General features: G+C 32.2%; 1 protein-coding gene across 3 annotated transcripts in view; it reads left to right on the top strand.

Annotated features, from left to right (window-relative positions):
* The window catches only part of LOC134689549 (uncharacterized), a 34,758-nt gene that overhangs the window by 2,488 nt on the left and 8,568 nt on the right, over positions 1–23,702 (top strand). For 2 of the 3 annotated variants that reach the window (XM_063549529.1, XM_063549532.1), the window contains exons 2-9: positions 2,366–2,486; positions 5,390–5,488; positions 6,407–6,504; positions 13,713–13,838; positions 14,811–14,885; positions 16,142–16,256; positions 21,108–21,365; positions 22,401–22,433. In XM_063549529.1, coding sequence (XP_063405599.1) covers positions 2,370–2,486; positions 5,390–5,488; positions 6,407–6,504; positions 13,713–13,838; positions 14,811–14,885; positions 16,142–16,256; positions 21,108–21,365; positions 22,401–22,433 — 921 coding nt within the window. In that variant the 5' untranslated portion in view covers positions 2,366–2,369. The remainder of the gene's footprint in view (positions 1–2,365; positions 2,487–5,389; positions 5,489–6,406; positions 6,505–13,712; positions 13,839–14,810; positions 14,886–16,141; positions 16,257–21,107; positions 21,366–22,400; positions 22,434–23,702) is intronic. The other variant, XM_063549540.1, reaches the window with a different exon arrangement.

Here is a 23,702-nt window from a genome sequence, read left to right on the forward strand (position 1 = left end):
AGGATAAGTACAGTCATCATGTTCCCCCTCCTTCCGTTTAGCGAGTATTATGATAGTCATAATATTTGTCCTCATTCTGTTAAGAAGGGATAGGATAGTCATCCTATTTTATCTTCTACCGTTTAGCGAGGATAATGATAGTAATCCTATTTTTCCTCTTTCCGTTAAGCGAGGATAAGTACAGTCATCATATTTTCCCTCCTTCCGTTTAGCGAGTATTGGGATAGTCATCCAATTTGTCCTCCTTCTGTAAAGAAGGGATAAGGATAGTCATCCTATTTTATCTTCTCCCGTTAAACGAGGATAATGATAGTCATCATAGTTGTCGTCTCCCGTTAAGCAAGAATAAGGATAGTCATTATATTTTTCCTCTTTCCGTTAAGCAAGGATAAGGATAGTCATGCTATTGTTTGCCTCCTTCCGTTAAGCGAGGATAAGGATAGTCATCATATTTTCCTCTTTCCGTTGAGCAAGGATAAGGATAGTCATCATATTTTCCTCTTTCCGTTTAGCGAGGATAAAGTTAGTCATCTTATTTTCCCTCCTTCCATTTAGTTAGAATACATTTTCTCATCTTATTTTTCCTCCTTCCGTTAAGCGAGTAAGGAAAGTCACCATATTTTGCCTCCTTCCGTTAAGCGAAGATAATGATAGTCATCCTGTTTTCCATCCTTCGTTAAGCGAGGATGAAGATAATCATCCTATTGTTCCTCCTTCCGTTAAGCAAGGATAAGGATAGTCATCATATTCTCCTCTTTCCGTTATGCAAGGATAAGGATATTCATCATATTTCCCCTCCTCTCGTTAAGCGAGGATAAGGATAGTCATGATATTTTTTACTCTTTCCATTAAGCGAGAATAAGGATAGCCATCCTATTTGTCCTCCTTCTGTTAAGAAGGGATAAGGATAGTCAACATACTGTTCCTCCTTCCGTTAAGCGAGGATAAGGATAGTAATTATAGTTGTCCTCCTTCCGTTGAGCAAGAATAAGGATAGTCATTATATTTTTCCTCCTTCCGTTAACTGAGGATAAGGATAGTTATTCTATTTACCCTCCTCCCGTTAAGCGATGATAAGGATTGATATTCTATTTATCCTCCTTCTGTTAAGCGAGAATAAGGATAGTAAACATATTTTTTCTCCTTCCGTTAAGCGAAGATAAGGATAGTCACCCTTTTTTCCCTCCTTCGTTGAGCGAGGATAAGGAATGTCATCCTATTTTCCCTCCTTCTGTTAAGTGAGGATAAGGATAGTCATTTTATTTTTTCTCTTTCCGTTAAGCGAGGATAAGGTTAGTCATCCTATTTTTCCTCCTTTCGTTAATCGAGGATAAGGATACTCGTTTTATTTTTCCTCTTTCCGTTAAGCAAGGATAAGGATAGTCATGCTATTTTTGTCTCCTTCCGTTAAGCGAGGATAAGGATAGTCGTCATATTTTCCTCTTTCCGTTTAGCAAGGATAAGGATATATAGTCATCATGTTTTACTCTTTCCATTTAGCGAGGATAAAGTTAGTCATCCTATTTTCCTCCTTCCGTTAAGCGAGTAAGGAAAGTCATCATATTTTTTCTCCTTCCGTTAAGCGAGGTTAAGGATAGTCATCATATTTTCCTCTTTCCAATAAGCAAGGATACGATTGTCATCATATTTTCCTTCCTTCTGTTAAGCGAGGATAAGGATAGTCATCTTATTTTCCCTCCTTCCGTTAAGTGAGGATAAGGGAAGTCATCATATTTTCCTCCTTCCGTTAAGTGAGTAATGAAAGTCATCTTATTTGTCCTCCTTCTGTTAGCATGGATATGGGTGGTCATCATATTTTTTCCTTTCCGTCAAGCGAGGATAAGGATAGTCATTCTTTTTCCCCTCCTCCTGTTTAGCGAGGATAATGATAGTTATCTTATTTGTCCTCCTTCCGTTAGCAAGGGTATGGATAGTCATCACATTTTTTCTCCTTCCTTTTAGCGAGAATAAGGATAGTCATCCTATTTTTCCTCCACCCGTTAACCCAGGATAAGGATAGTCGTTCTATTTTCCCTCCTTTTGTTAAAACCGAGGATTAGGATAGTCATTATACTTTCCTTCCTTCCGTTAAGCGAGGATAAGGATAGATATCCTATTTTTTTGCCCCAAGGACATTCCGCTATAAAAAGCCTCTGTCGATATATATTTCATGTTATAAAAATTATATCACTTTTAGGCAATTTCATTTCTGACTGTAATTTTTTTTTAAATTAATTATATATCAATGATTATACTTTGTAGGGCTATGGCAAGCCTTTTTAAATAATAATAAATGAATAATGATACTTTGTAGGGCTATGGCAAGCCTTTTAAATAATAATATATGAATGCTTATACTTTATAGGGCTATGGCAAGACGACCATGCCTTTCCTTATTCACTCTTGTCTGCGTTATATCTACTGCACTCCTAGCTGCCATATATTTCCCAATCGGATTTGACAACAAAAAAGATGAAACAGACAGTGTATGTATAGTTTAAAGAAATTCTATAACTCTGAAATAAAAGATTGCAATAACTTTTACAGGATAAAATACCAGTAAGTTATTGTCTCGCCTTGACGAAGTCTGCAAGCGAGAAATATGTATGCTGTTTCCGGCATCGGCGGCGTCGGCGGCGTCGTCAACAATGTATTAGTTTGTTTTTAGATCTACTTTATGGTAAACCACAAGTGATAGGTCAATGATATTTGGTATGCAGTTGTATTAGCATTGGCACATCTCATGTCCATGGAGATTATTTGGTCCTGCCCCCTCAGTCATGGTATGTTGACTGAAAATTTGCTTAGTTCACATATATATAAGTTTGTGATTATGTCAGTTTATGTGGAACCATTAGTGAGGTCAATGATATTTGGTATGCAGTTGTATAAGCATTGGCATATCTCATTTCCATGGAGATTATTCGGCATCGCTCACCTAGTCATGGTCTAATTGAGTTCGAAACCTTTGCTTAGTTCATATGTATTAGTTTGTGATTAGGTCAGTTTAAGATGAACCATTAATGTTTTAGTCAATGTTATTTGGTATCGTTTCTAGAGATTATAAAGCCCCGCCCCTCTTTGTAGTTCATTGCAGTTGAACTTTTTACATAGTTAACAAATTAAAGTTTGTGTTAGGTTTGTTGAAAGGGAACTGTCAACGTATATTTGTTCCACCTAACAGAATGTTCCAATGTAAACTTTGTTATAAATAATGTCATAATACCTGTTCCTGTTGGAACAAATATTCTATACCGTTAGGGACATTTACTGTAATATTTAATCCAGTTGTATTAGCTTTGGCACATCTCATTTAGAAGGAGATTGTTTAGCCATGTACATACATCAATGGTTCATTGACTTTATATATTTGCATAACTTATGAAACATGTTAAAGTATTGCTATTTTGATTTCAATATTTGCATAATCAAAATTACAAAAGGGAGGGACATATCTCTGTGATAACAGTGTATTTTTTTCTTTGTATTTTTTTTCTTGGCTGCGACGGAAGTTGAGGGATGCAGACCTAAGGTATTTTTTTTAAAGCTCCAGCGATCACAATTTGCAAATATTTCCATATGTTATCCTCAATATAAAACAATTGTATGGTGAATATTTATAGTGAACCCTAGTTAAGAAGTCGTCGTTACCTCATTACGATACAGTTACAGGGAAGGTAATGACGTTGCTAACGTAATTTGTTATTTTCGCGACGTCAAACTGTGACATATCGGCAAAAGATGCATTTTTCGGTTGATTTTTATCATTCAAACTGATTTAATTTGAAAACGAGTTCATGGACCCCTATTTTTCAAAACGGCATTTTGTTTCATTTTGCAGGGAGATTATGTTACCCAAATTTTATAAACTGTAAATAGAGGATTTTTTTAATTTTTGATAAACATGCAGTAAAATGAAATTTTTTCCTCAATTCATGAACATTTGATCAATATGATTTATTTCTGAATAAAAAAAATGCATACATTTTAGAATATTTATAAAATACAGAAATTACCGATTATTTAACAAAAAACAAATTGTGTTTATCTTTTATAACAAAAAAGTTATGTCTTTCTTTCAAAAAATAAATTACGGCCAAAAATCTGAATTTTGAGCAAATAGACAAAATTTCGACCTCATTTTACTCAAAAAGTAGCACATGAAGGTATATTTTTTATTACATATTTGATTTAATCAGTTAAAAAATAGCCTATATGCAAATTTTCATGAACTTGTAAATACAGGATAAAAACTGTATCGTATGCGCTTAAAGCATCAGTTGTACATGTACATGAGGTATGGTTCACTAATTAGGGAGCTACCATTTGATTTTAATGGGGGGGGGGGGGGGGGGGGGGGGGGGGCTAGGATGAAAAATTTTGTCCTGCATTTTTTTTCAGCTGTAATCTCAGTCCTGCCATTTTATTTTTCACTCTGTTCGGTCCTGCCTTTTTTTTTTTAAAGTTTATCCTGACTTTTTTTACCTAAATTGTCGTCCTGACTTTTTATTTTTGCAAGTGTCTCATCCTGCCTTTTTTTTTACTCAAAACTCCTGTCCTGCCTATTTTTTTCAAATTTCATCCTAGCCCCCCCCCCCCCCCCCCCCCCCCCCCCCCCCCCTAAAAATCAAATGGTAGCTCCCTTATATATATACAGAACGCAAATTTCATTTATTGTATATCAATAAAATAAATATAATACTATGTTAAAATTCTTTAAGTATTCATTTATTTTTGCATCTAATTTATTTCTAACTCAACCCAGTAATTCTATTTGCACTTGCGAAAACAAGTGACAATACAAAACTAAATATTGTATGACGGCAGGTCGTAAAATTACGACGTTACTTTAGTGGACAGAGTGCCTACATAGGTCAACATATATACGTTTTTTTTGATTGGTAGTGAGGAGTAAACGTTTTGCTGAAATGTCTGATACATTACTATGAAATCTTTAAGGGGTCAAGAAAAAGTTATCAGTTTAAGAATATGGTCCACAGGAACGACAAATGATAATTATTTCATTACAATTTGTTTTGTTAATTGATTGTTAGGAATATTTGTCGATCTGAAATAGTTCATTTAGCTTTTTGTCATTATCTTCATGTTGCCACATATGAAGTACAGCTATTCTCTTACTTAGAGAAAGTAAACATAAAACGTTTCCAATTTTGAGCATTTCAAACATTTAGTAGAAGCTTTAAATCATACAACTTTTTTGTTATAAATGGGGACTTATTTTATCTTCAAAATCTTGAAAAAGACTCTGTATATTTAGGTCCCGAAAAAACTCATCACCGATTATTATTACTTAGATTATACTTTCAGTGAATTGCTACTTTTTTGTTTCTGTTTTGATATACTTATTTTTTATATTTGTATATTGCAGACAGCCAACTTTATATATTCAAAAAACGACGTAACAGAAATAAAGGGAAATGAAGTTCGCAAATATCAATTAAAAGGAGATAAACATTGTCTAGCTACAGTAAGAAGATAATTATTTAGTTTCTTATCGGTCGTCAATACCAACAAAAGTACTCAGTTAACATCAAGAAATAACGAATGCAATCAGATGTAGAGTTTACATATAAAAAGAAGATGTGGTATGATTGCCAATGAAACAACTCTCCACAACAGACCAAAAATACACAGAAATTAACCACTATAGGTCACCGTACGGCCTTCAACAACGAGCAAAGCCCAAACCACATAGTCAGCTTGAAAAGGCACTGAAATGACAATGTAAAACAATTCAAACGAGAAAACTCGTAAAAAGGTAATTATTTACAGAACTTCAACTTAAATCTGTCTATACTTAGGATGTGAAAAATACAGTGAAAGCAAGAAACTACAAGGAAACGACAATAAAATAAAGAATGAGTAACATCAAAGTTTAGTTCAAATAAAGAGGCGAAGTTGACTTTTGTAAGATAATATCATAATTCCCTCTCGACATCCATTTCTACACTTCTTGTGATAAAAGTCATGAAGAATGTTTAAATCGGGAAAAAGGGCAGCATACTTGCCAACTTTTCAAAATGCTCATGGGGTTTTACGTGCAAGATGGTTCATTTATTCCTAAAAAAAACTTCAAGGAGGCCTTCACATATATTTTAATGTTGCTTATTTGCTTCTTCATACTTTTACAAGCTCATAGCCATTGTACAAATTATTTGCTTTGTTTAAAATTGTGGACAAAATTGCTCTTTCAAAATTTCCATTTGGGAGCTTTCATGTGGGAAATCCCCCACAAATAGTGACAGTTGGCAGGTATGGGACAGTCTTACAAACACAAAAACTTTCTTAATTCTTTAACAATTATTTTAATTAAGTCATGTGATTTCACTGCATGTTCTGCTATTCACAAAGATAGTTTTAAACAATAACGTCTAATTGTTTTTAGGTAGAATCATATCTAGACAACAAAGGACAATTTATTATCCCATCAGAGGAACTGTTTTCTACACTACCAGACAATGTTATCGCATGTTTATATAAAAGGTTTGTGAAAGAATTTAACCAAATTATAATAGCATTAATTTAGAACTGTCCAAGTTATGCTCTTAAATATAGATAGACTCATTGGAGGCCTTTGGCTGTTGTCAGCTTATGCTCTTAAATATAGATAGACTAATTTGGGCCTTTGGCTGTTGTCAGATTATGCTCTTAGATATAATAGATAGACTCATTGGTTACATTTGGCTGTTGTCAAATTATGCTCTTAAATACAGATAAACTAATTGGTGGCCTTTGTTTGTTGTCTGCTCTATGGTCGGATTGTTGTCTCTTTATCACATTCCCCATTTCCATTCTCAATTTTATTATATTAAACTATGGAACTTTTGGTTGAAATCTGTAGTTAATGTGCATATACACTGTTTTATCATTTGACTTTTGTAGGAGTTATGAGTCTTTAAACTTGGGAGGTTTTATTTGCCCTGTGACAATGTGGGGTAGTGCTAACACAGGTTCTTTAACTAAATGATGTTTCTAATTAAAAAAAAAGACATTGTGATACACGGGGCATAAACTAGTGAATAAATTTAAGTCCTGAACGGTCAACTCGATCTTAATAACATCATCTGAAAAGTTTGAACAATAAAATATTCAGTCATGTTTAGTCTTTTAGTTAATCTTTTAGTTTAATCCATTGAAGTCAATTCAGTTCTGTTCAGACAATTCACTAGCACTCAATTTAGTTATGTTCAGACAATTCACAAGCACTCAATTTAGTTCTGTTCATACAATTTTCTAGCAGTCAATTCAATTCTTATCAGACAATTTAACTTGTAGTCAATTCAGTTCTGTTCAGGCAATTTGCTTGCAGTCAATTTAGTTCTGTTCAGACAATTCACTAGCAATTAATTCAATTCTGATCAGACAATTTAACTTGTTGTCAGTTCAGTTCTGTTCAGACAATTCATTAGCAGTCATTTCAGATCTGTTCAGACAATTCGCTTGCAGTCAATTCAGTTCTGCTCAGACAATTCACTTGCAGTCAATTCAGTTCTGATCAGACAATTCACTTGCAGTCAATTCAGTTTTGTTCAGACAATTCGCTTGCAGTCAAGTCAGTTCTGTTCGGACAATTCACTAGCAGTCAATTTAGTACTATTAAGACAATAAACTTGCAGTCAATTTAGTACTGTTTAGACAATTTGCTTGCAGTCAATTTAGTATTGTTAAGACAATTCACTTGCAGTCAATATACTAGTAGTACTGTTTAGACAATTTCCTTGCAGTCAATTTAGTATTGTTAGGACAGTTCGCTTGCAGTCAATTTAGTACTGTTAAAACAATTCACTTGCAGTCAATTTAGTACTGTTGAGATAATTCACTTGCAGTCAATTTATTAATGTTAAGAAAATTCACTTTCAGTCAATTTAGTACTGTTAAGACAATGTACTTGCAGTCAATTTAGTACTATTAAAACAATTCGCTTGCAGTCAATTTAGTACTATTAAGACAATTCACTAGCAGTCAATTTAGTTATGTTCTGACAATTCACTAGCAGTCAATTCAGTTCTGTTCAGACAATTTGCTTGCAGTCAATTCAATTCTGTTCAGACAATTCACTTACAGTCAATTCAGTTCTGATCAGACAATTCACGTGCAGTCAATTCAATTTTGTACAGACAAGTCACTAGCAGTCAATTCAGTTCTATTCAGACAATTTACTAGTAGTCAATTTAGTAATATTAAGACAATTCGCTTGCAGTCAATTTAGTACTGTTAAGACAATTCACTTGCAGTCAATTTAGTTCTGTTTAGACAATTCACTTGCAGTCAATTTATCACTCTTCAGACAATTCGCTTGCAGTCAATTTAGTACTGTTCAGAAAATTTGCTTGCAGTCAATTCAGTACTATAAAAACAAATCACTAGCAGTCAATTTAGTTCTGTTCTGACAATTCACTTGCAGTCAGTTCAGGACTGTTAAGATAATTTACTAACAGTCAATTTAATTCTGTTCAGACAATTTAACTTGTAGTCAATTCAAATTGGTTCAGACAATTCACTAGCAGTCAATTCAGTTCTGTTCAGACAATTTTCTTGCAGTCAATTCAATTCTGTTCAGACAATTCACTTGCAGTCAATTCAATTCTGTTCATACAATTCACTTACAGTCAATTCAGTTCTGATCAGACAATTCAGTTGCAGTCAATTCAGTTCTGTTCGGACAATTAGCTTGCAGTCAATTCAGTTCTATTCAGACAATTCAATAGCAGTCATTTTTCTACTATTAAGACAATTATCTTGCAGTAAATTTAGTACGGTTTAGACAATTCGCTTGCAGTCAATTAAGTACTGTTAAAACAATTCGCTTGCAGTCAATTTATTACTTTTCAAACAATTCGCTTGCAGTCAATTTCGTACTGTTAAAAAATTCGCTTGCAGTCAATTTAGTACTATAAAGACAATTCACTAGCAGTCAATTTAGTTCTGTTCTGACAATTCCCTAGCAGTCAATTCAGGACTGTTCAGATAATTTACTAACAGTCAATTCAATTCTGTTCAGACCATTTAACTTGTAGTCAATTCAGTTTTGTTTAGACAATTCACTAGCAGTCAATACAGTTCTGTTCAGACCATTTGCTTGCAGTCAATTCAGTTCTGTTCAGACAATTCACTAGCAGTCAATTCAATTCTGTTCAGACAATTTAACTTGTATTCAGTTAAGTTCTGTTCAGACAATTCACTAGCAGTCAATTCAGTTCTGCTCAGACAATTCGCTTGCAGCCAATTCAATTCTGTTCAGACAATGTACTTGCAGTCAATTTAGTACTATTAAGACAATTCGCTTGTAGTCAATTTAATTCTGTTCTGAAGATTCACTATCAGTCAATTCAGGACTGTTCAGATAGTTTACTAGCAGTCAATTCAATTATGTTCAGACAATTTCACTTGTAGTCAATTCAGTTTTGTTCAGACAATTCACTAGCAGTCCGTACAGTTCTGTTCAGACAATTTGCTTGCAGTCAATTCAGTTCTGTTCTGCCAATTCACTAGCAGTCAATTCAGGACTGTTCAGATAGTTTACTAGCAGTCAATTCAATTATGTTCAGACAATATCACTTGTGGTCAATTCAGTTCTGTTCAGACAATCCACTAGCAGTCAATACAGTTCTGTTCAGACAATTTAACTTGTAGTCAGTTCAGTTCTGTTCATACAATTCCCTGCAGTCAATTCGGTTCTGTTCAGACAATTCGCTTGCAGTCAATTCAGTTCTGTTCAGACAATTCACATTCAGTCAATTCAGTTCTGTTCAGACAATTCACGTTTAGTCAATTTAGTTCTGTTCAAACAATTCGCTTGCAGTCAATTCAGTTCTATTTAGACAATTCACAAGCGGTCAATTTAGTATTATTAAGACAATTAACTTGCAGTAAATTTTGTACTGTTTAGACAATTCGCTTGCAGTCAATTTAGTACTTTTAAGACAATTCGCTTGCAGTCAATTTAGTAATATAAAGACAATTCACTAGCAGTCAATTTTGTTATGTTCTGGTAATTCACTAGCAGTCAATTCAGGACTGTTCAGATAATTTACTAGCAGTCAATTCAATTCTGTTCAGACAATTTAACTTGTTGACAATTCAGTTTTGTTCAGACAATTCACTAGCAGTCAATACAGTTCTGTTCAGACAATTTGCTTGCAGTCAATTCAGTTTTGTTCAGACAATTCACTAGCAGTCAATACAGTTCTGTTCAGACAATTTGCTTGCAGTCAATTCAGTTCTGTTCAGACAATTCACTAGCAGTCAATTCAGTGTTGTTCAGACAATTTTAAAACTTGTAGTCAGTTCAGTTCTGTTCAGAAAATTCACTAGCAGTCAATTCAGTTCTGTTCAGACAATTCGCTTGCAGTCAATTCAATTCTGCTCAGACAATTCACTAACAGTCAATTCAGTTCTGATAAGACAATTCACGTGCAGTCAATTCAGTTCTGTTCGGACAATTTGCTTGCAGTCAATTCAGTTCTATTCAGACTATTCACTAGCAGTCAATTTAGTACTATTAAGACAATTAACTTGCAGTCAATTTAGTACTGTTTAGACAATTCAATTGTAGTCAGGTTAGTTCTGTTCAGACAATTCCCTGTAGTCAATTCGGTTCTGTTCAGACAATTCGCCTTCAGTCAATACAGTTCTGTTCAGACAATTCACTTACAGTCAATTCAGTTCTGATCAGACAATTCGAGTTTAATCAATTTAGTTCTGTTCAGACAATTCGCTTGCAGTCAATTCAGTTCTATTAAGACAATTCACAAGCAGTCAATTTAGTACTATTAAGACAATTAACTTGCAGTAAATTTAGTGCTGTTTAGACAATTCGCTTGCAGTCAATTTAGTACTTTTAAGACACTTCGCTTGCAGTCAATTTAGTACTGTTAAGAAAATTCCTTTGCAGTCAATTTAGTACTATAAAGACAATTCATTAGCAGTCAATTTAGTTATGTTCTGACAATTCACTAGCAGTCAATTCAGGACTGTTCAGATAATTTACTAGCAGTCAATTTAATTCTGTTCAGACAATTTAACTTGTAGACAATTCAGTTTTGTTCAGACAATTCACTAGCAGTCAAAACAGTTCTGTTCAGACAATTTGCTTGCAGTCAATTCAGTTCTGTTCAGACAATTCACTAACAGTCAATTCAGTGTTGTTCAGACAATTAACTTGCAGTAAATTTAGTACTGTTTAGACAATTCGCTTGCAGTCAATTTAGTACTGCTAAGACAAATCGTTTGCAGTCAATTTAGTACTGTTAAGATAATTCACTTGCAGTCAATTTAGTACTGTTTAGACAATTCACTTGCAGTCAATTTAGTACTTTTAAGGCAATTCGCTTGCAGTCAATTTAGTACTGTTAAAAAAATTCGCTTGCAGTCAATTTAGTACTGTTAAAGCTCAATTTAGTACTGTTAAGACAATTCGCGTGCAGTCAATATAGTATTGTTAAGACAATTTACTTGCAGTCAATTTAGTACTATAAAGACAATTCGCTTGCAGTTAATTTAGTACTATTAAGACAATTCACCTGCAGTCTATTAAGTTCTGTTCAAACAATTCACTTGCAGTCAGTTTAGTACTGTTCAGACAATTCACTAGCAGTCAATTCAGGACTTTTCAGACTAGGAATTATTATCTTGGGTAATTGATGACAGTGAATGCCGTATGCTGAAAATACAAATGATTAACGTTTCCTGATCTCTATCACATATTAAAACATCTAAATAATATTTGGACAGCCTTTCAATAAAGGTACTAAGTACTATGGTAGAAAACATTTTTGTATATAAGGAATTTAAGTCTGTGAATTTTCGTCTGTCTTTTAAGGATCTGACCATGACTTCATTTGTTGGACTATGTACATTATGTTTAAGTGTTAAAACTTGTGTTCAACTACTTATTAAGTATTGCCACGATCTCCAAAAGGTTGCAAATAAAATTGAGAATGGAAATGGGAAATGTATCAAAGACACAACAACTCGACTATAAAAAACAACAGCAGAAGGTCACCAACAGGTCTTCAAATGTAGCGAGAAATTCCCGCATGCGGAGGCGTCCTTCAGCTGGCCCACAAACAAATATATACTAGTTCAGTGATAATGAACGCCATACTAATTTCCAAATTGTACACAAGAAACTAGAATTAAAATAATACAAGACTAACAAAGACCAGATGCTCCTGACTTGGGACAGGCGCAAAAATGCGACGGGTTTAAACATGTTTATGAGATCTCAACCTTTCCCTATACCTCTAGCCAATGTAGAAAAGTAAACGCTTAACAATACGTAGATTTTAAAATTAATTCAAGAGAAGTCCGAGTCTGATGTCAGAAGATGTTACCAAACAAAATGACAATTATACACAAATAACAATAGACAACTAGCAGTTAACTGACAGGCCAGCTCCATACTTCAATTAAACTGATTGAAAGATTATGATTTCATCATATGAATATCAGGCACAATCCTTCCCGTTTTGGGGTTAAGTATCATATCATCATAGCATATATGAGAAGAACATAACCCGTGTCATACCAACAACTGGTTTTGAATAAATGTGTTTAGTTCCGATGCAAAGACCCTATAAGTGAATCAATATTAACGCCAACTATGCAATCTTCAATGACCTGACAACAGTATCGTAACTATATCCCTTTTTCATAAGCCTATCTAAAGGTTTTGTTAGTTTCTGAGGTGAATACTGACATTTTTATGCTTTATAAAGAATATTTCCATAAAAAATTGGATGTGAAATACCTAAACGTATTAGAAGTCTACATGTTGAGCTATATTTACGAATGATGTCATTATATACTGATGATAAAATTTAGTAATTGTTTTGACCAGTTTGTGATATCGAAAACCCTGGTGTAATAATTTTTCAGTAATACATAAATTTCTCTCGTTAAAATCTAAAACATTGTTGCATACACGAGCGAATCGTACAAGTTGGGATATATAAACACCGTAAGATGGTGACAAGGGAACGTCACCATCTAAAAATGGATAATTAACGATAGGAAATGAAAAATCATCTCTTTTATCATAACTTTTAGTATTAAGCTTTCCGTTGGTGATATAAATATCAAGATCGAGAAAAGGGCAGTGGTCATTGTTAGTATTAGCTTTATTTAAAGTAAGTTCAACAGGATAAATTTCTTTAGTATACATACTGAAGTCGTCATTATTAAGAGCCAAAATGTCATCCAAATATCTAAAAGGATTATTAAATTTGTTTTTATTAGATGTTGTTTCGATTGGTCTTTGTTGGTTTTTGTCATAAATTGTATCTCATAGCAATACAAAAACAGGTGCGCAATAAGTGGTGCACAGTTAGTCCCCATAGGAATTCCGATAACCTGACGATATACGGAATCACCAAAGCGAACAAAAATGTTATCTAGCAAAAATTCAAGGGTATGTATAGTATCAAAGCATGTCCAATTGACATAGTTTTTTGTTTATTGCTACAAAAAAATGACCTAAAAGAGTTTGAACAGATATATTCACATTCTGACTTTTTAAATGCCCATTTAGTTAGGTGGGTAATTTTTTTCTTAATGAGAATGTGAGGCAATGTGATATACAGGGTGTATATTTAACTGAAATGTATTACTTTTCTTTCATCTCTATCTTGAAGCTTTATAGGGGTACATTTTCTTTACCTATACTAATTTGTGTTTTTATTATATTGTAGATATGGGAGTACACTACAGACATACTGTCCACTGCACGGTCGTCACGGAAGTGTTCAGAATGGATGGACTTTTTGTCAAAGTGGATGCTACACACCAAATGCAAATACAATGATATATGCTATCAGGTTAGGAAAGGAATTTGGAAGGGAGGGGGAACTTATCAAAGATACTTTAATTTAAAATTTTATACTTCATACACACGCCATACATACGTTTCCTCTATTAAAAAAAGACTTGCCCAAAATTTCGGAAGATTTTGTCAAATACAGCGAAGCTGATCTATTTAAATTTCGAAGATTTGTTAACTTTTCATTTATAAATATGACGAAATAAACCTCATAGGATATAACATAATACAAACTCAATGGGCAATTTCGATGAAAGTTGTTTTTCAAAACTATTAGTTACTGTAATTAGGTGAATGGTTTTCCAATTTCTGGCTTAATCAGATCGGTTGATGTATTTTTATTGGAGTTATTGGGGTAACATATGATTAATTGATTGATTGTTCATTGCTTTAGACCGTGCTAAAATATGAAACTATGCAGATAAGAACATGTACTGCTGTATGTTAGACCGACATGCAGAGGTGGTTTTTTTGCGTGATTGATAACAACAAGGAAAAAATTGTGATATAACTGTCAATCTATATTATTTTGATATTACAATAACAAAGGTATTTACAGTAAGAATTAAAAATCAGTTTCCTGCAATAGTGTGGACGGTTGTGAAAGTCCAACTTACCGTATTTCATTATCCAAATCGGTCTTACAGTCTATCACTGCTAGTGTGTTGAGTATAACGAAATGTTTATAACTTATCACTTAAGAGCTAAATTTTGTACATGACGCGTCTTTAAGTAGTTGTAAGATTAACAGCTTGCAGTTGAAGCAGTTTATTCGACCCTGGACTTTAATTTTTATTGTCATTAAGGCAATGAAAATGTTGCAGGGTAAACAATATTTACATAAAAAAGAAAGTTTATTCTGTAATCGGCTAAACTAAAACAATACGGATTTTGCGAAAGTATTTCAGTTGCTATAAATTTCCGTTTCTTTTCTGTGAAAAGTTTTGAAAACAGTATATTTTTGTTGCAGTTCCGTCAACGATGATGTGAACGAGAAGAGTGTGAGACTGAAGCTTAGGGCAAATGTGGAACGCTATAATATAAGGTATGTTCTATAGATATAGATATATATCAATTTTGTCATACTTCATTTCTCGAAAGGTCAACAAGTAATTTACAGTTTTAACAGTTTTTTGTTGAGTGTGAATAAAAGTTTTAAACTTGTCAACTAATTTAATAAACTTGTTTCTTTTCAAATGATATCCAGATTTTGCTAAAATCTATTTCACAATCATTTCTCCAACTATAGTCTAAAAATTTTCACCTTCACAGATCAGAATAACAAAAATCCCTTTTTTTGGAATAGATTTAGAATTTAAGCAATGTATTTAGAATCAAAGAAACATAAAGTTTTCTTTTTGTGTGTTAAGCGACGAAAAAATGATCGCTCAGAATATGCATACACTAATTTCAGTGGGCGTAAAGAAACTAGCATTTAGTCAAAATACTGATCCCAATCCAAATGGAAGTGACTACATTTTATACATAAATCCTACACAACCAAGCGGACGCCCCGTTTTAGTTAATGTTTCCTGCCGACGAAGTCAATGGATGACTATACTTCCATGCGCCATTCGACCCTTCGGTTCTGCGTTTTTTGAATTATAATGATGTATTTATCTTCATTGTCATAAATTGGCTTCTATAATTTGAACAGACAGGCCAAAGGACTTTACATCTTGTAGAAAAAAGAAAACAATTCAAATCAAAGTGGCGAAAAAAGTAGTTCCCTCTAACAAACTTGAAATTTTATGATCTACAACAAAAGTTTCAAAGTTAGCCATATTTATATTCAAATATATGAGAAATATATTCGAACTTCTGAGCCGTTGATACTCTCGGTGACCACCAATGGTGGCATCAACATAGTAGTTGAAATTCTCATAAAAAATATCAGAATTATAATTTGATACGCCAGACGCGAGCTTCGTCTACATAAGACTCAGCAAAGGCGCTCGAATCAAAACAGTTGAACGACCAAATCAAAAACGATTTTGAAGAGCATCCAAAACCAAAAATTCCGAAAGGTTGTACCAAATGTGAGTAAAGTAATCTATGCCTGGGGAAAGGGAACCGTAAGTGTTTCAAATAATTCAATAGTTTATGAACAGTTAATTTGCAGAACATTATCATATCAATGATATTTCCTGTCAAAAAGTGCTGACTTATGAGTCGGGAAAACGTAGACGTAACGTACATCTACAGTGAAATCGAACCAATCATAATTATGAACAATTTAAAGTGTGATAATTGGTTATCAAAATTGGTTATCAAAATTTAAACGAATGCTCTTTTTTTTAGACAAAGCATAGGTTGGACTTTTAGTAAACAGATAGTAGTTCAAAAAAAAGTCAGTGAATCAACGGGTCAGGAGACTGATTTGATTAAACTTCTCGATAAACTTAAAACCAAAACGGTAAGTTTTACTTAAAACATTTTTTACGATCTTCATTATGATTCTTCATGTTGAAACATGTGTTATGATCTTCAAGTTGAACATTTCTTATGATTCTTCATGTTGAACATTTTTTATGATTCTTCATGTTGAACATTTCTTATGATTCTTCATGTTGAAACATTTCTTATGATCCTTCATGTTGAAACATTTGTTATAATCCTCCATGTTGAAACATTTCTTATGATTCTTCAAGTTGAACATTTCTTATGATTCTTCATGTTGAACATTTCTTATAATTTTTCAAGTTGAACATTTCCTATGGTTCTTTATGTTGAACATTTTTTATGATTCTTCATGTTGAACATTTGTTATGATTCTTCAAGTTGAACATTTCTTATGATTCTTCATGTTGAAACATTTCTTATTATCTTCAAGTTGAACATTTCTTATGATTCTTCATGTTGAACATTTCTTATGATTCTGCAAGTTGAATATTTCTTATGATTCTTCATGTTGAACATTTCTTATGATTCTTCATGTTGAACATTTTTTATGATTCTTCAAGTTGAACATTTGTTATGATTCTTCATGTTGAACATTTCTTATAATTCTTCATGTTGAACATTTGTTGTGATTATTCATGTTGAACATTTGATATGATCTTCATGTTGAACATTTGTTATGATCTTCATGTTGAACATTTCTTATGATCTTCATGTTGAACATTTCTTAGGATTCTTCAAGTTGAACATTTCTTAGGATTCTTCATGTTGAAACATTTCTTATGATCCTTCATGTTGAACATTTCTTATGATCCTTCATGTTGAACATTTCTTATGATTCTTCATGTTGAACATTTGTTATGATTTTCATGTTAAACATTTCTTATGATTCTTCATGTTGAACATTTCTTATGATTCTTCATAATGAACATTTTATATGATCCGCCATGTTGAAACATTTCTTATGATTCTTCATGTTGAAACATTTCTTATGATCCGCCATGTTGAAATTTTTGTTATAATCCTCCATGTTGAAACATTTTTTATGGTTCTTCATGTTGAACATTTCTTATGATCTTCATGTTGAACATTTGTTATGATTCTTCAAGTTGAACATTTCTTATGATTCTTCAAGTTGAACATTTGATATGATCCGCCATGTTGAAACATTTCATATGATTTTTCATGTTGAAACATTTCTTATGATCCTTCGTGTTGAAACATTTCTTACGATCTTCATGATGCTCCTTCATGTTGGACATTTCTTATAATCTCTAGTGTTGAAACATTTATTATCTTTATAACGATCCTTCATGTTTCACATTTCTTATTGTCCTTAATGATAAACATTATCATAATCCTTCCTTTGGTCATTGTCATAATCTTTCATGATCCTTTCCTTGAACATTATCATGATCCTTTCCTTGAACATTATCATGATCCTTACTTTGAACATTATCATGATCCTTCGTTTGTACATTATCATGATCCTATTTTTGGACATTATAATGATTTCTCATGTTGAACATTCTCATGATCCTTCTTTTGAATATTATAGTGTGTTCTTTTGAACATTATAATGATCTTACTGTTGAACATTATCATTATCCTTCTATTAAATATTTCATGATCCCTCATGTTAAACATCAGCATAATTCTTCTTTTGGACATTATCATGATCCTTCTTTTGAATATTATAGAGTTTTCTTTAGAATACCTTTCGAATACCTTTCATGATCACTCATGTTGAACAATATCATGATCCTTCTTTTAAAAATTTCATGCTTACATTATCATGATCCTTTTTTTTTATTTTCATGATCTCTCATGTTGAACGTTAACATAATCCTTCTTTTGGACATAATCATGATCCTTCTTTTGAACATTATCATGATCTCTAATGTGGAACATTATCATGATCTTTCTTTTGAACATTATAATGATCCCTAATGTTGAACATTATCATGATCCCTTATGTTTAAAAGTTATCATGATTCTTCTTTTCGACCTTCTCATGATTCTTCTTTTGGACACTATCGTGGTCCTTCGTGTTGAACATTAGCATGATCTTTCTTTTGGACATTACCATGACCCCTCATGTTAAACATTATCATGATCCTTTTTTTGAACATTACCATGATCCTTTTTTGGACATTATCATGACCCAACATGTTGAACATTATCATGATTCCTCATTGTGAACATTATCATGATCCTTCTTTTGGACATGATCATAATACTTCCTTTTAACATTATCACATTCTTCTTTCGAATATTTTCATTCATTATTCCTCATGTTAAACATTTTCATGATCCTTCTTTTGGACATTATCATGATCCCTCATGTTGAAAATTATCATGATTCCTCATTGTGAACATTATCATGATCCTTCTTTTGGACATGATCATTATACTTCCTTTTAACATTATCATATTCTTCTTTCGAATATTTTCATTCATGATCCCTCATTTTTAACATTTTCATGATCCTTCTTTTGGACATTATCATGATCCTTTTTTTTAACATTACCATGATCCTTTTTTTGGACATTATCATGACCCAACATGTTGAACATTATCATGATTCCTCATTGTGAACATTATCATGATCCTTCTTTTGGACATGATCATAATACTTCCTTTTAACATTATCATATTCTTCTTTCGAATATTTTCATTCATGATTCCTCATGTTAAACATTTTCATGATCCTTCTTTTGGTCATTATCATGATCCCTTATGTTGAAAATTATCATGATTCCTCATTGTGAACATTATCATGATCCTTCTTTTGGACATGATCATTATACCTCCTTTTAACATTATCATATTCTTCTTTCGAATATTTTCATTCATGATCCATCATTTTAAACATTTTCATGATCCTTCTTTTTGACATTATCATGATCCCTCATGTTGAAAATTATCAAGATTATCATGATCCTTCTTTTAGATTATCATGATCCTTCTTTTGGATTATCATGATCCTTCTTTATGCAATATTATTATCCTTCATGTTGAACATTATCATGATTCTTCTTTTGGACATTATCATGTTGAACATTTTTTACGATGTTTTATTTCAACATTGTAATCCTTCTTTTGATGACTGTTTATGTGAAACATTGTCATGACCTTTACAATAATAATTACCATAACCCTAATGTTAAGCAGTATCACGCCAAAAATGTTTACATTATCATTACTTTATTTTTAAGTATTAACATGACCTTACATTATCATGATCTTTATGTTAAACATTATCATGATAGTAATGTTAAATATTATCATTATCTGAATGTTAAACATTATCATTATCTTAATGTTAAACATTATCATGACCTTGATGTTTAACATTATCACTACCTTAATTATTATGATCCTTCCTGTAAGCATTTTCACGATCTTTCATGTTGGACATTTTTTTCACTTCATGCTTGACATTTCTTATGACACTTTATGTTGAATAGTTTGTATGCCACTTTATTTTGGACATTTTTTATGACACTCAACATTTGACATTTCTTTTACCAATTCATGTTGAACATTTCTTTTGACACTTCATGATGAACATTTCTCATGACACGTCATGTTGAACATTTTTTACGACACCTCATGTTGAACATTTTTGGTACACTACATGTTAAACATTTCTTATAACACTTAAAGTTAAACATATCTCATGACACTTCATAATGAACATATCTTATTACACTTCATGTTGAACATTTAGTATGACACTTCAAGTTGAACATTTCTTACGACACTTCATGTTGAATATTTTTTATTACACTTCATGTTAAACATTTCTGATGACACTTTATGTTGAACTTTTCATACGACACCTCATGTTGAACATTTCTTGGTACAATACATGTTAAAAACTCCTTATTACACTTCGTGTTAAACATATCTTATGACACTTCATAATGAACATTTCTTATTACACTTCATGTTGAACATTTAGTATGACACTTCTTGTTGAACATTTCTTACGACACTTGATGTTAAATATTTTTTATTACACTTCATGTTAAACATTCTGATGACACTTTATGTTGAACGTTTCATACGACACCTCATGTTGGACATTTCTTGGTACTCTATATGTTAAACATTCCTTATAACACTTCGTGTTAAACAAATCGTATGACATTTTATCATGAACATTTCTTATGAAACTTAATGTTAAACATTTCTTATTACACTTCATGTTGAACATTTAGTATGACACTTCATGTTGAACATTTCTTACGACAATTAATGTTGAATATTTGTTATCACAATTCATGTTCAACATTTCTGATGACACTTTATGTTGAACATTTCATACGATACCTCATGTTGAACATTTCTTGTTAACCTTCATGTTAAACATTTCTTATTACAGTTCGTGTTAAACATATCTTATGACACTTCATGATGAATATTTTTTATGAAACAAAATGTTGAACATTTCTTATGACACTTCATAAAGTTAAACATTTATTATGACACTTCATGTTAAATATTCTTATGACACTTCATGTTGAATAGTTCGTATGCCACTTCATGTTGAACATTTCTTATGACACTTCATGTTGGATTGTTCGTATGTTACTTCATGTTGAACATTCCTTAAGCCACTTCATGTTGGATAGTTCGTATGCACTTCATGTTTAACATATCTTATGACTCTTCATGTTGAATGTTTCTTATACACTACATGTTTAACATATCTTATGACTCTCCATGTTGAATGTTTCTTATACACTTCATGTTGAACAGTTCGTATGACACTTCATGTTGAACAGTGCTTATACCCCTTCGTCCTAAACATTTACATTGTATTATGATCCTTCTTCATGTGGATTGTTTTTACTCTCAGGGAACAGAAGATGTACTTATCATTGACGCTGGTGCTATAACAAAGCAAGTCATGGACACAGTTTTAAAGTCCGCTGTTTTAGAGAAATTTCAACAGGTTTTGATACGGACGAACTACATGTCAGGAGGAAGCATAGAATATAAAGCCGCCTTACGCCATTACAGGGCAATTTATGAAGAAGGATTTAGATTATTTTGGTCAAGAGAAGAATGGAATTGTGCCCATGGACTTGTAACCGGATGTCTTTATTTACATTTCGTAAGATTTTGTTTTCACCGATATTATTGAAAATCTGGTCACTAAATTGATCGTTTAGAAAACATACAACTTAAAACCTCATGTTGAATTTCAAAACAGATATTTTTTTCAATTTACAGAAATTAACGTTGCCATTGTTTAACTTGATTTTTTAAAAGGAAATAGAAACGCAGATATTAGAACCGACAGTGTCAAAAAGATATCAGAAATTATAACCGACAATGTTTAAAGTATATTTTAACTTTAACCTACAATGTTAAAAAGATATCTGAAATTATAACCGACAATGTTTAGAGTATATTTAAATTTTAGCCTACGATATTAAAAAGATATCTGAAATTATAACCGACAATGTTTAAAGTATATTTAAACTTTAACCTACAATGTAAAAATGATATCTGAAATTATAACCGACAATTACAAAAGGATATTTGAAATAATAACTATAATAACAACGTTACATTAAAAGAATATCTGAAATTATAATCGACAATAATATCAGGATATCCATATTGAAGAAGGAGATAACAACAAAACAATTCTAAAAATAGAATTTTGTTTGTTGCGGAGTGTTACCCTTATGTTATTTTTAAAATAAGAAATTCGATGTGGTTGCCTTCCGTAATTACAAATGTTAAAAATAACTTTATTATCAGAAACTAGGTTCAAATATAATACGCTGTCAGTCATAAAAATCTTTTAAAATAAGTAAAATATTTAGAATTTGTTTTTTTATGTTTTGCAGTTAAAGTGATTAGATACACACAATAAAGGCAGCAGTAGTATACCGCTTTTCAAAACTCGTAAATCGATGGGAAAAAAACCAAATCGGGGTAACAAAATAAAATTGAGGGAAACGTATTAGATACAAGATGAGAACTACGACACAACATTAATAAACACTCAGAAATACAAATAAACGAAAAGGACACATTTTACGTTGTAAGAATAACAAGTTTTATTGATAATGATTTAAGCTTTAAGGTCGGATTTTTTTCTTCAAATTCTCATTCAGATTTATCTTTAATGTTTTAGATGCATAAGGACTGCAGGGATACATCGAAAAAGGTTTGTTTTTAACAATGCTTCCTTTAAAATGTAGTGAATACTTTTAATTATGGAGTTTTACTAAGATAAAAAGTGTTAACGTAGAGCTCTACCACTGAAATAGACATCAATCGAATGAGACTCTTTGGTAGAATAACAGTATCTTAAATGTATATGAGTGACACAAAATGTGGAACATACATCGATAACGCAGCAATCTAACATTACGATCAAACCAGAAAAGGTACCTAGAAGTAAATATCTGACTTCAACAATGTACAATTGTTACATATTTATAAATCCTACTGAACATTACAACGTACATGTATTACTAAGGATTTCTACCAAAGGAATAGAATACCTTATCTGCATTTTGAGAAAACTTTATGGAATTTTGGGTACTCAATTCCCTTTAACTTCCTACTTTACCTGGTTCATTTCTCTTTTTTTATACGAGCATCACTGATGAGTCTTTTGTAAACGAAACGCGCGTCTGTCGTACAAAATTTCAATCCTGGTTTCTATGAGGAGTTTATTTACATATGCCATTGCCCCATTATTTCTTTGCTCTGAATCATTTTGGACCTTCCATAAAAACTCAATTCTGCAACCAGGATGAAAACTTCTGGTATTCACATAAAAAACTTTCGAAGATTTTGTACCTGATGGTTTATGTATGGTGCAGCTGTCATATAATGTTTTTTCAAAAATATTTTTGGGTTTCTTTTTGCGAAAATTTGCTTTGTCATGCATGTGAAAGATAGGTTGGCATCATATAGCTATACTAAATCCGCTGAACCTGAATTGGACTGAATTTAGTGAAGTTTTCTTAAAGTATCTCAGACATAATGCCATTGTAAACCTTTCATTTTTTTTTTTATCAAGGCGATTTTTTGTTTAGCCAAAGATGGAGTTTTTGCATTTCAGCATCTGCAGTAGTTTATTTGATGTATATTTAGCGACAGCATCTGCAGGAATCTATTGAATTATTTTTTAAAGTAATGGTTTTTTTTATATTGTTTTCATTATCTCCAATCTTAAAATGAAAGTCCCTAAAACCAATACGCCCCCCATTAATCGAACTGAAACCACCGAATTGAAATTAACCGACAAAATATCATTCGCTATATATTCCCTAATTTTGATCAAATGTAGCAACATTAACTTGGTCGCCAATGACATATCTTGATTTGTAAGTATTGACATTTAGTGTTAGTTTCTAAATTGTAAAATCTGCGATAGCAACTCTCTTAGGCAACCTTTACTGACCATTGAATATGATGTTCACAC

The sequence above is a fragment of the Mytilus trossulus genome, chromosome 1, assembly GCF_036588685.1.
Source record: "Mytilus trossulus isolate FHL-02 chromosome 1, PNRI_Mtr1.1.1.hap1, whole genome shotgun sequence".
Taxonomy (NCBI): domain Eukaryota; kingdom Metazoa; phylum Mollusca; class Bivalvia; order Mytilida; family Mytilidae; genus Mytilus; species Mytilus trossulus.